This window comes from Parasteatoda tepidariorum, chromosome 10 (genome assembly GCF_982258835.1).
Source record: "Parasteatoda tepidariorum strain Cologne lab strain chromosome 10, Ptep-v5.0, whole genome shotgun sequence".
Classification (NCBI taxonomy): Eukaryota; Metazoa; Arthropoda; class Arachnida; order Araneae; family Theridiidae; genus Parasteatoda; species Parasteatoda tepidariorum.
In genome coordinates this window covers 72,621,773-72,635,921 of record NC_141764.1, presented here as the reverse complement: position 1 = coordinate 72,635,921, position 14,149 = coordinate 72,621,773, and the positions used below count along the sequence as shown (strand labels likewise).

General features: G+C 28.9%; 1 protein-coding gene across 1 annotated transcript; it reads left to right on the top strand.

The window, feature by feature from the left end:
- Positions 1-4,556: 4,556 nt before the first annotated feature.
- Positions 4,557-14,036, top strand: Taf9 (TBP-associated factor 9). Its single transcript, XM_043052262.3, has 6 exons — positions 4,557-4,812; positions 6,436-6,572; positions 8,900-9,034; positions 9,111-9,162; positions 11,834-11,977; positions 13,559-14,036. Exons 1-6 carry the CDS (start codon positions 4,665-4,667, stop codon positions 13,909-13,911), a joined length of 969 nt encoding a protein of 322 aa, XP_042908196.2. The 5' UTR covers positions 4,557-4,664; the 3' UTR covers positions 13,912-14,036.
- The last annotated feature ends 113 nt before the right edge of the window (positions 14,037-14,149 follow it).

Genomic DNA, 14,149 nt, shown 5'->3' with positions numbered 1-14,149 from the left:
AACTTATTATAAATTTTGCTTTGTGTAGATATATTCAACTGCTTAATTTCTTTCCCTTTAAATTCCTATGCTTGGATTGTTTTTTATTTTTTTTTCCCCTTTATGTACAAAACAATATTTCCCGGTGTCAAAGATTGGTACCTTGCAGGTCTAGATATCAATTCTATAAGCTTATTCACAAATTTGGCCTTGGGTTGAATATGCCTTAAATATTTTTTGTGCTTTTGATAACTTTTATATATATAATCTAGTTGCATTGTAGCATCTGTGTGTAACCATTATATTCTTTATTTGTAAATAATCAAAATAATGTGCCACATTTGAAGCAATAAATACTTTGTATTTGAATTGTCTTTCTTTTTTTATATATATATTAGCTGAATATCCATTCTTAGTACGGGGTGAAAAAATAAGCATCAATTAATAAATAGCGAACAATGCTGTAAAATCTTACACAAAACTTTAAGACAAATGCTGACAAATAAAGCTGAAATAATTCCAATATTTTTTTATTATTTGTTACCCTTTTCAGTGGCTTTACTTTATTAGATTAAACAACGCAAGTATTTAGTAGTTCATCCCATTAATATAAAAGACTCTTCAGTATCATCTAGCATAATGCTGTAGCCTTGAGGCAACTCAAGATATTTAAAATTAACCATAATCAAGCTACTTCAAGTTTGTAGGTTAGACTAGTCTGAAACCTGCCTTCTATTCCAGGTCCCGCAGTTGTCTTGTTAAAAAATATTTTTTTCCAATTTTTGTGCATGCAGACTTTAAAATTATCAGTTTGATGAATCAAGAGATTTGGATTTTTCACTTGAAAAACCAGTCACCGCTGGAATTCAAACCTAGGTCAACTCATTGAGAGGCTCTCGTCGAAGGTTAAATGCATCAAAGGGTGCAACATGACTCGAATTAATAAACAAAGGGATTAAATTGGCCATAAGAAAATAAGTCAAATAAAAAACCATTCTCACTCTGAATGCAATTTTTTTTGCATGCAAACTAGGACCAGATTGGTGGAAATATACCTTCAACGAACTCTCCAACCAAATCGTATTCAGTCTAAATAACCTTTAATGAGCAGCGCCGCTATTAAAAAAGAAAGTGGAATTCAGGTGTTCCAAACGGCAAAAGAATCCCAAAGTGAAATTTCAAAGACAACACGGACCTTTACTTACAGAATTGAATTCTATGGTTTAGAATTTTTGAGCTGTTCTTAATCATAATTTAACAATTAAGGTTTACTAGGGGGCCATTTACTATCTTTCTAAGATCTACTACGCAATTATAGTTCAGAGCTAAAAATATAGCAGTTTTGTATAGCCTCTCACTTGATCCTGACCTAAACCTATAAAAATAGTAAAGGATATTGTTTTGTAAATCGTAGAAGTGAATGAAAGGCAGTCTTCATCAGCACTAGAAGCCATCTAAACGGCTTTGTTCTTATCGACTCAAAAGAAATGCAGTCTTCCTTTGAATGAAAAACTGCGTTTCAGTTTAATAATCCTTTATTTACCAAGTTAAGAAATGTGAATTTCCCCCCTGCCCCATATCAAATAATGGCTACTTTGTACTTGGGCAAAAAAAAAAACTTTAATATTCAATATTATTTCTTAATTTTTTTTAATAAATTTTTTTTATTTTGGACTTAAAGAGTCCCGTTAGGATTTGATACGCAATTGGTGATATAATCAGAGCAGAATTTGTACCCTAAATACTAAGAGTAATAAAATACTTGAGCATATTTTTTTTTTATTTCTAAATATCAATTAAAAAAGTAAACCGTAATTACTGTGAAGTTAAATCAATCTTTTGATTATTTGCGATCGCAAATATTTTTTTAAGCGCTTAGTATATTTGGTATTAGGATGTGAGGAATTTCAACCTATGCAATTTTAAATTCTTCAACTATCAAGCCTCCTCATCTACATCCTGCGCAAAAATAAATAAAATAATGAGCTTACATAAAAAGATACAACTGTAACTTAGAGCAAGCCTTGCATGAATACTATTCTCATTTAATGTAGTAAAATCACATTCTCCATACAATTTATAAAATATTGATTGTATGAATATAAAAAATAAAAAACTCATCGCAACTTCGAAGTCCTAAGAAAAGATCAAAATTCGATGAAATTTTTATTAAATTTAAGCATAATTACTTTATTGTATAACTTTGTGAAAATAATGAAAAAAAATATGAAAGGCTTGGGAAAATTCAACGAGATGGAGGACTAAAGGCGTCTTAGGTCGTTCCGCTTAAACTTTCGTGGCAGCAACTATGTTTCTTAACATTCAATTGTCTTAACATGTAAAAGCGAAAGACGTGCAACTTTTTTTACGTCGCAGTTTTAAAACAATCTTACAAAGAATTATTAAAAATCCTTTTATATCACAGCGAGATAACATATATCAATCTTGAATTTTCGGGGAATAATCAGATTTGCCGTTATTCTATTAAATAAATTTATCTAGAGAAAAGAAAAGTATGCAAATTAGCTTTTTTGTAACGACTCTTTTTTTCTTCTTTTTTTTAAATGTAAATGATATAATTTTATAAGAATTTCGAATTTATATTTTTTAATTACATTACATATAAACTTTTTTTTCCACAATTGAGGCACAAAAACGGTTTCACCATGACCTTCAAAACAAATCAGAATGGTTTCATCATTGTATTTAACTGCTTGAGATATGAATTTTGTAACTCGCGTTAATCCAGTTCAAAGTGCATTTATTATTATTAATAGCCGTTTCAACAACATTTTTGTTAAATTCTTATCTATGAACAAATTAAATACTAAAAAAATACAAACGGTGCGAGAAACTATCAGCGAGAATATATCAGCAAAAACAGAGAGAGAATGATCACGAGAAAAGTCACTTGAGCTTCTTATAATCGTGAGACTTGTACTTATCTAACCAAGATAATTATGGCTGATTAAGTGTAGAACTGAATAGCACGAGAATCGGAAGCTGATGAGAATGTAACTAAATGCAATATTCAATATTATAAATGCAAAAAATAGAAAAAGGGGATCGTTCATTGTGGTTGAGAGACATTATTAACCTGAAGATACGTCTAGGCCATTTGGGGATAAGATAATAAAAGAAAAAAAGTCACAGTCGATGGTTGAGAAATGAATTCTGATCATGTTAGAAAAGGATGGGGGGGGGCGTTTTATCCATTAGGCACTGTAGGCAACTGCCTAGGGGCCCCGCCACGTTCAGGGACCCTGTGCTACAGAGAAAAAAATTGACTATGTTTCTTCAACAGTAATTATAAACAGTGATGTATTGGAAAAGGTTAACTTTCAGGATGTCTTGAACGATTTTGCAACAAAAAAAGTTAGAAGAGTTAATATTTAAGCTTATTGTATGATTTTTTTTAAATGCATATATTAATTACTTATATTCTTTTCGTTTGATTCAATATTTTTATTGAATAATGTGATAATATACCTATGTAGTAAAAAACAGCGTAATTATGAATAAAGTGTTGTGTTAGCGAAAAAATATATTAGGAAGTTAGAAGACGGTAGGGGGGGGGGCGAGACGAGCATTGCCTAGGGGCCCCGACATGCATAAGCCGGCCCTGGGGGGGGGGGAAGTAAACTAGTCTGATTGCACTTTATAATTGTTTCAATTCAACTTATTTATACGAGAAGTTCCATACCAAGTAAGTAATTAAATAAAATAAACTCAAAACACACACACTACATAAATACAAGACAATACACCCACAATAAATAAAATAAAGACATTAATATGAAAGCACAAAACTTCGTAATAAGAATTTAAAGCCAAATTTAAATATGTATCAAATTACCGCTAATTGTGATCGAATTGTGAATGATTGTTCCTCTTTGACGAAGCGTTCGAGAACCAGTCGCTAATTCTAGTCTTTTCATAGTCGGGTAGGGTGTTCCATAATCACTGCTCTCAATAATACTTTTAGAATCCTTGACAAAAATGTAATAATAAATATCAAGTTATAAATACCACAGTAATAAATATCAAATTTCGATGGAATTTTTTTTTTTATTGAATTGTTGTTGTAGCTCATTTACGCCACACTGGAGCTGCACAATGGGCTATTGGTGACGGTCTGGAAAACATCCCTGAGGATGTTTCCCAGACATGTCATCACAATTTTGATCCTCTGCAGAGGTGATGGGACCACCGTTTTGGTAGCCCGACGACCTGCACGTGAATTTGAGCGCTTTATGGTAGAACGGTTCAACGAGGACCAATACCGCACTCCCTCGGTCCCTATGCAAACTAAACCAAGTGGTCACTCACCCGCACACTGACAGCAGCCAGTGATGCTTGACTTCGGTGATTTGCTGGGAACCGCGTCTTAACGATCAGTCCATTGCGGGACTTTTTTTATTGAAATCTGACTATTCATTTTTGAGGAATGTGAGGAAAAAATATCTGCAAGTGAGAAATAAAAAAAAATTCTCACTTGCATCTCCTCCGAATTCGTTTGTAGGTAGCGCTACTGCATCTAAATATATTTTGATTGAACTTTAACTGGAAAGACATAAGCAGTTAAAGTCGTTTTAATGTTTGTCTAAAAAGACATTCAAAACCAAAACAAATATTCATTAATAAGTAAAGTTAGACGTTCAATTCAATATATTTCTATAATAAATATGGCTGAAGCTGTAGATCCTACTTCATCTGTTGGGTCTGTGAGAAGTTCACCGAAAGATATTCAATTAATGGCTAGTATATTAAAAGAAATGGGTATAAGTGATTATGAGCCCCGAGTTCTTAACCAAATGTTGGAATTTAGCTATCGTAAGTTATCCAGAAAAAAAAAATCTTACTTACAATGCTTGTTAAAATGAAATAATAATTATTTCAAAAGCTTATTTTGGTTTATTTGAAAAATAAATTAGAGTGTAAAGATTAATATCTGTAATGGTAATTTAAAGTATTCTTACTACTTACATATTAAATCTAGTTACTTTAAGGAAATCGTTTTTTCCCCATGAAAAGAACTGCCATATAAAGGCAGAAACTTGTGTGAACATATTTAAGGATATAAATATCTTTAAATATGCTCATTAAGTGGTAAGATTATGCTATTTTGGTAATCTTTTTATTTGTGTAATGTGTCTGTTATATTGCTATTCCCCCCATTATAATTCTCCTAAAATAAAATTTAAACGAAATTTTGTTTTCTGCTTTAAAATTGCTTTGTAGAACTATAATCAAACAAGTCAATTATTTCTTAGATATTTCATTATAAAACTCAGAGTAATACTGAAGTTACAAAAAGAAATATCCCTATCATGCAACCCTTAATCAAGCCTAACCATATACCCATTTAATCCCACCTTAAAAAAGGCAATTCATAATAAATAGAACTTTGAAATTTATTTTTACATTTCTATGTAGATCTGTTCTTTAGATATCCCTATAACCAGTTTGAACTAAAATTTTTAGTTTTTGCCAATTTTTAATGATATTCGAAGAAAATTCATCAGTAGCTTAAACTAACATAAAGTTGATACATACAACCAGATAATTTGTAAACATTAAACTTTTTATCAGTTTTAGGATATTTCTGAATCGTTATCTGTAGCGTCAACTACAATCGTCAAGGTGCCAAATAGATTTTAAGCTTGCAAATTTTTTTAAAAAAAGGATGTAGATGTTTGCCCGCGAGTGGCTGCGAATTATACCTTTCGAGTTGGTCCCTCTCTGTGATGTTTTCTTAGTCTCTTGTGGGCCACTACACAGAAGTTTCCAAGACTTGGCGATTATTCTGCCACAGATTACGATACAGAAATCTCCCCATCTGTTTCTTGCCCTAATCCCATTAAATCTTTCTAAAAATATTAAATGAAATTCTCAATTTAAAAGGACAAAATAGATTATTTTTAACATATCCCCATTTAATCCCATCTGACTTGATTGATGAATAATGTACTCAAAACTACGAAAACAAAATAAACCTTTTAATCGTGATATTTTTAAAAAAGCTGAAAGGAAGAAAATAATTATATTTTTTTGTCAGACCAAAAGCAGGACTTAAATACTTTCCTGGTTGGAAATTTTTAGCTATAAATTGTAATAAACTTCAATCCCCATTAAAGTTTATTACAAAAGTGTTAGAGCTTATATTTTTTTGTCTGTTGGTTTACTTAAAATTTATAGTCTTTAAAATATTTATTATAAATAATAGTTTTTAGTCTGCATTATACATTAAGAAATGTATCTAAAAATAATAATCTTCTGAATATTATTTTATTAAGTGTAAATGCTTCTTAAATCAAACTTGTTTTTAATTTTTTTCTATTAAAAAAAAAAACAATTCCCCCCCTTTTTTTTATGAGGATCTTTGTACAATTTTAATTGAAATAAATTTCTTACCTATGTGATTCTTGAATATTTATTTTATTTTGTTGTTTTTAGGGTATCTGACAACTATTCTTGATGATGCTTTTTTATATTCAACTCATGCAAAAAAGAAATGTGTTGATAATGAGGACGTAAAGCTGGCTATAAGTTTATATCAAGAAAGAGTAATGGCTGCTCCACCTGCTCGAGATGTAAGACTTTTGTTAGAAAGTTCTTTTTCAATTTTATCTTGTATTCCAGTAGTTTCAACTAATTTCCCACCTAACACCACTTTTCAAAGATAGTACACACAAACCACATTTAATCAGATTAAAATTATTTCTGAAAATTTTTTTAGAAATCAAATAACGAAAACTGCTTCATGAAATAATTTTCAAGAAATTGGAAAAAATTAATTTTCTCATGGTGTCTGGTTTATGATCGTAATGACACATTTTTGTGTTGGCTGTTTAACATTGAACATGTAATTCCTCCATTAAATCCAGGATACCCTCAAATCAAGGCATGATATAAATAGTTTGATTACAATACTAACAATTATAATGCACTTTTTGTTTGGAATTGATGCCAATAATGTTTGCTAATCCTTGGATACATATATGAATACTTGAAAGGTACAACACGTATCACTTCTGACAACCAATCTACTTTGAATCTGAACTTTACGCTAATTTTAAATTTTTGAAAGTTCTCAAATGATGTGAAATTTTTTTTTTTTAAAGCTTCCTTAAAGAATTTAATCACCCACATCAAGAAATTATTTTAAATTATAAAGCATTACAACAATTTTCAAAATCAAGTTTTTCTTAGTTGTAAGTTAATTTACTTAAATTTACTTACTTTTCACTTCACGAACAGCTTTCAAAGAGCCAATGAATTTTATGCTGTTTCAATTCCTTTTTTTCTTTGCATCTAAAGGTTCACTCTATTCCACTGATCAAAAATATCAACCGAATAAGCAAGTTTATGAATTCATTTCTGATAATGCTAAATCTATTTGCCTTTTACAGAGAAAATAAATTTTAATTCATTTCTCAGCTTAAATATTTTCTCAGTAACAATTCCAAAGTCACTTCATATTTGAATAAGAAAGAAAGAAGTAAATGATGATCTGCTTCAAAATAATGCATAATTGCAATACATTGCTTTCTTTTCAATGTTCCATTGTTATTATAGTTTGATAATCTTAAATTTTGTTTTATCTAGTGGAAAAATCAAAGCAATATTTGTTAAAATTCGCCATCAAATTCTAATATTATTATTAGAATTTTGAATTCTATTTTAATTGATATTAATTAAGTTGTGTTTCTTATTTGTACAGATACTTGATTTTTTATTTTATTTTTGGTGTGTTAAAGGCTTAACATAAGCTTAATAAAGAGCATACTTGCTAACTCAACTGTTTTTTAATGGGGGGTTTCCATATTTGATTATCTGTCCATGTGAAGTATCTCTTGCGATTTTTATGTGGTCTTTGATAAAAAAAAAGTTAAACTATTCTCAAATTTATAAACTGGTATGTTCCAATATCATGCATTGAAAAGTCAGGAGAAGCAAAAAAAGATTATGATGCATCTTGAGCCATACAGCAATGCTGAGTGCTAGTGAGATTTTAGTATAGTGAAGAAAAAAGAAACTGTGGTAAAAATGGGATAGCCTAGTTGGTAGAGCATTTGGATCATATCCATGAGGTTGTGAGTTCGATCACCGTCAGATGAAGAGTTAATGGTGACTGAAGCACATTAAATCTGTCGGGGTCACAAAGTCCTCCAAGTTCTCATAACAAATCAATACTCTTGGGGTATTGAATTGGTGATTGACCATTCTCTGGTTCTGGTTAAAATTATGATCTATGGATGAATAAATGGGTCCATCCTATAAACAGGGTATGACGTGTGTGGCTGAGTCGTACTCTAGGCCATAGATAGTGCCACTGTAGAAGCAAGAAAAACACCCTCTGCCTTAAATTCGCTTGGTTTCACCAAGCAGTACCTACTAATCTGTACTAATGCATGTATCTGTATTAACGAAGTTAGTTTGTGAAGAATAAATTTAGTGGATATTCATACGAAAAAATCTTAATTGTGATTAATATTGAATAATTTTTCTTAAATTCTGTGGGTTTTTTTTAAAGCCATTTTAGATAAATATTCTGTATTTCTGTAATGTACATTTTTATGTCATTCAAACTTAATTTTGGTATCTCCTCTTTCTCTGAAAGGAAGTAGGATTAGTTGTTATTATTGCTTATAACTCTCAATTAAGTTATTTACAGTTTTTTTTTTTGTTACTTTTTCATATTTTTTAATAATATAAGAAGATAATTCTATACTTTTTAAAATTTTATTGAATTTATTATACATGTAATAAATTTATTGCTCCTCATATTTGACTAATAATGTCCTTAATTTGCCAAAAATATTTTTAGAACAATTACTTGTTATATTTTCTGAATCTAATAATTAACCGTTGTCATTCTAAATTAATCACCTACTTTTATAATATTTTATTTATTAAGGTAATTTTAGAGGTTGCTAAGCAAAGAAACAGTATGCCTTTGCCACAAATCAAATCAACAGCTGGATTGCGTCTTCCTCCTGATCGTCACAGTCTTACTTCTTGTAATTATCGATTAAAGTCAGCTTCAAAAAAAGTGAGTTTTAGAAAGTTAATGCTGTTTTAATTTTTATTTATTTTGTTACAATATTCTTTTTTTCTTTTCTTTTTAGAGAGTTCATACAGTTTCCAGATTAAGCATAAGTAATGTCACTTCCAATTTAGGTAAGATCTGTCACAAATCTCAATGTAAATCCTTTTATCACCCAAACTTTTTGCCAGACTTTGTTGTCTCATTACATGATTTGTTTTTATTGTGGTTTCTCCAAGAATTATATATGTTCTAAATTAGTTAGCTCTCACATGATAATAAATAATGTATGTACTAAGATCCCATTTTTACAATCAATGCTTGATGCAAGAATTAATAGAAACAGTTTTACAAATAACTACTTGAATACATTGATGTATTTTGCATGTTTTTGATGGAAAATAACTGTGGATATGTGTTGAAACTAATTAGCTTTAGTGTTAAAACTACATTGGTTATATTCTACTATTTAGTTTTTAGATGATGGTGGTGGTTAGGGACATTTAAATTGAAAATTCACAGTGTTCTCCCTACGTATTTTTTAGAAAGGCGGCCCACCCTTTTACGGAGGTAAATGCGCCTTTCTTGTCCTTTTTGTAAAAATGCTGTCCTCCCTTTTTCTTTAGAGAATGTTATCTTTTTTTTATTTTAAAAGAAATTGCAGTAGCAGAAACTGGGTACTTCAAATTACTATAACTGTTGCAAATTATTTTTGGGCTAAATTAACCTAAAATATTGAAGTTCACTAATCTATCTAAATATAATTGATAGATTAGTACCCTTCAAAACTGAAGGTCCCCTTGTTTTTAAAAAAATACCCTGCTTTTTTTTTATTTTAGAGAAATCTTTAAAGTCACATAATAAAATTTATCGTCATCTGTGCCAAACTTAGATAACCACATCTATTGGATTATTTAAAGTATATGGGCAATGATGTGTTCTTATTAATGAAGTTGAAATAAAAGAGGGCTTTATGTCTAAACATAAAGAGTGAAAGTATATTGTAATAATGGCTCTAATAATAAAGATGCATAGAAAATTTTAAAAATTGTGATAAAAACTTTTAGAAATACAGTAAAACCTCCAGGAAAGACTTATTTATGACCACTTTTGGGAGGCATGGAAGTTTTTCTGTAGATTTCCTCCTCTAGAGACAATTAAAAATTCTCCCAGCGACCAGCAAACATTTGTACCGAATGCGGGAAAGGTCAAATATCAAAACAAATAAGAGTAAAATTAATTCAAAATATTTGTGTGACGCTCTTATTTAGATCTTTTTTGACGATGCCTCATGTTACAGTCAGAGTGCACTAAAGGTGATACAATCAATGATTTACTTCTAGAGTTGAAGGTTAAATTAGAAAAAAAGTTATTTCAGAAAAAACAAGCATCTCAAACAAAAAAACTCTTCCTTTCTTTTTAAGATAACTATTTTTTATGACATAAAATTAAATGCAGACTTAAACAGAAAGCAAAATGTTGTTCGAACGGGATTTATTTAAAATAGCTTTATCATTCATGATTAGTAAATTTGTTTTTACACATAATTACAGTTGGGATCATTTTTATATATGCTGAGATTTTATTCATCGATACATCTTTTCATGATTCCAACACAAGTGGTATTTTTGCACCAAAAAAATGACACTAATTAAAATAATATTTTTTGCCAAAACTTATGTAGGTCAATGGAGGTAACCTGTAAGAACGACCAACCTCCATCAACGACTATTTTACTGTCGAACGGGAATAGTGGTTGCTCCCGACAGGTTTCACTGTAGTAAAAACAACTTTTCTAAATAAATCGAAAAAATTTAAAACTTGATTCATTTTTTGTATAACCACGATTTTAAAAATATATATTAGTTTGTAACAAACAAGTAGCTGTTTAATTGAATATGCCCTTATTTTTTTTTGGGGGGGGGGGATAAGCATTGATCTCTTAGTCATGGAGGATTGTTAATTGTTTAATTTCTAAGAAAATAATTTTTTTAAATTGTTACTGCAGTAGGCATCAATTCTCAAACTTCTATTTTTTTTTTTTTTTTTTTTTTTTTTTTTTTTTTTTTTTGTGTTAGTGTAAATTTTGTTTAAATATAAAAATAACCCTTTGTAAGAACTTTAATCATAATCTTTCAAAATGTGCTAGTATTTAGACAAATGAATTTTTAAATTGCTGCTATTAGTATAATATAAAATTAATTATTCTGTTTACTGTTATGAAGTATTAATAAATTTTTACTTTAAAATTCTTATTTTTTTGGATTAGAATTCTTGATCACTATGAGAAGCACAAATATTAAGAACCTAAAATTTTTTTTCCAAAAGACTGATCAAGTTGGACATCTAAGTTTTAAATTCCAAAAAAAAAAAATTTTTCTTCTTATAATTGAAATTCCCTTTTTATATTCCACGTTCTAGATTATTTGAAGGGCTTGGAATATTAATGTAGTCATTAGCCAAATGTTTTCTAAAGATAGTTCGAATTCTCTCCCTAATTTTGCTGAAAACTGTGCCTAGATATTTTGTCCAGATTAATTCTTCATAGATTTTTCTGAATTTCCTCTAAAAAACAGTACAGTATTCCGATCTCTTATTACATGAAGATCATAATGATTTCCCCTCAAAGCTTTTGCATACAAAGTTCCATTAAAAAATTTGAAAATGTGGTTTATCATTGTCCTAAATTCTTCATTTAAATATTGTGTTTCAAATAGTGTATGTTTTATGTTTTAATCTATTTATGAACTGTATGTAGTTTACATTAAATCTTTTTCTATAATAAAATTTTGATTATTTTTCCAGGAAACAAGAATTCTGCATTGATAAATGTGAACAAGGCACCTTCTGTTCTTTCCAAAGGTAATACAAATCTGTCTCCAGCAATAACAAAACCAGTTGTAAGCATTTCAAAGCCTGTGCCGACACCAATCATCAAATTCTCTGATGGTAATAAAAAATATTATTTCTTTTATATAATATTTACTGGTTGAAATCATAATACACTTAATTTTTTTTCTCAATAAATGTATATGCATTGTTCATTTTACATATAAGCGTAAATGTTATATTGACGTATAAACATTTATTTACTGTTAATATTATTTAAAAATTTATCTACTGGCTAAGTTATAAATATATATATGTATATATATATTGCATTATCTTCTTATAAATTTTTATGCATTGTTTTTTTTTCTTTTGGATATACGTATACAGAGAAATTTTTGCTATTTTCTCCTATTTTTTAAACATTTCTTTTATTGTGGAATATTTTATTGATATTAGTTATATTAAAGTTACCAGAATCTTTTAAATACTCTGAAATAGTTATATCTAGGGAGATGTTAATTAGTCTCATATACAATATTTTAATAATTTTCAATATTATTTTAGCCATTTTAAAATCAATATTGCTAATTATTTAATGCAAAACAAAAAATATTTTTTAATGAAACAATATTTGTTGCAATTTTTTTTTATTTCTTTAAGCGTTTTTTTATTATTATAATAGAAAAGTAAAGGTGCTCAAGTGATTATTGAAAACATTTTTATATTATTAGATAAAGTTTTAAATTCTGTGACTTTTTAAAGCTAAATTAAAAGACAATAATTTTTAAACATGATAAATCATACTTCACATTTTAAAGCAACTATGTCATTTCATAATTATGCTTTGTCTTGGCTAAGCATAATAGACAACTTCAACCATTGTGTTCAAAGCAGGGGAGTGGATCGTCCAACAGAAACATTGTTTTTCAGACAGATCATTTTAGTATAATGAGATGTCCTGATAAGTAACTGCTAAGTTATTGATCTAGTTAAGCTATGGTCTGCTGAAGCTAACATAAATTAAGTCTTGTTGTCTATTTATTATTTTTTTTAAAAATAAAAACAGGTACTCTCAACTTAAAATAAAATCCAAGTTAAAAATGCATTAGTCTAGAAAAGTGATATTTGTTATCTTCAATTATTTTAAAATACCAGTAGAAATTGTAAATGCCAGTTATTTTAAAAATATTTTTTTAAAACAAAAATGCTAAAGCTTCTAAAACTTTGAATTGTACAAGATTGGTGTAACTGACTTTATTACTATGATAAAAAATAATATAATTGGTAATTGTACCTCATAAAATCGCATATTATTGTTTTGCCTGTTGACCAATGACCTGAATTTTTCCCAATACTCATGCAAAAATTATATTACTTTATTTCTGGAGCATCTAAAGCTCCCTATGTGGTTTTATGAAAAATGAGTGACCATTATGATTCAAGAAGACTTTCTTAAATCTTCATAGTGTTTAAATCTTTGATCTGTTAAAAATCTGATAGTCTCTGATTTTGATAGTTCCCAAGCTTGTATTTTTAGTATTTGACCTGTACAAATTTAGAATATATATATATATAGAATTAATTTTATTCTAACTTCGGTCATTTTTCGCCAAATGGTTGCATTTTAAATATTAAATCTTTATTTATGTAATAATATTTATTTATTTATATATTAAAAATTAAATCTTTATTTTTCAGGAAAAGGGGTGACATCTTCTTTATCTCCCACACCACCAGCAGTGACAACAGCAATCAATTCTCTGCCTCAATTACTAATGCCTACAATCGGAACAAACCCAGCAACTACTACGCATATTTTAATGCCTACAATTGGTGTGCCTACTACTGTTACAAACCAGCTGTTGATGCCATCTATTAACATTACCACGGCTTCTCAACAAATATTAATGCCTAATGTAGGCACAACTTCTGCATCAACTCCACAAATAAATATGCCCACTGTAGGTACAATGAATACTGAAATTAAGATGCCAAATGATGCTAGTGCCAAAGGGGATATGGAGGAAGATGATGACTATGACATGGAATAAATGAAATCTCACTTGTGATTGTATTTTCAGTTTAGCATTCTCATTGTCCTATTATTGTATGTTTTATGATTATTCTCATTTAAATTCATATGAAATACTAATAAAAAATTTATCATTTGTGTTTATATATGTTTTTGTATAGTCAAAATAAAGACTTTACATAATATATAATTCCATACAAATTCTTTTTACTTATTTTAATATCTTTTAAACGAACAAAGGAAAATATTTGAAGAAT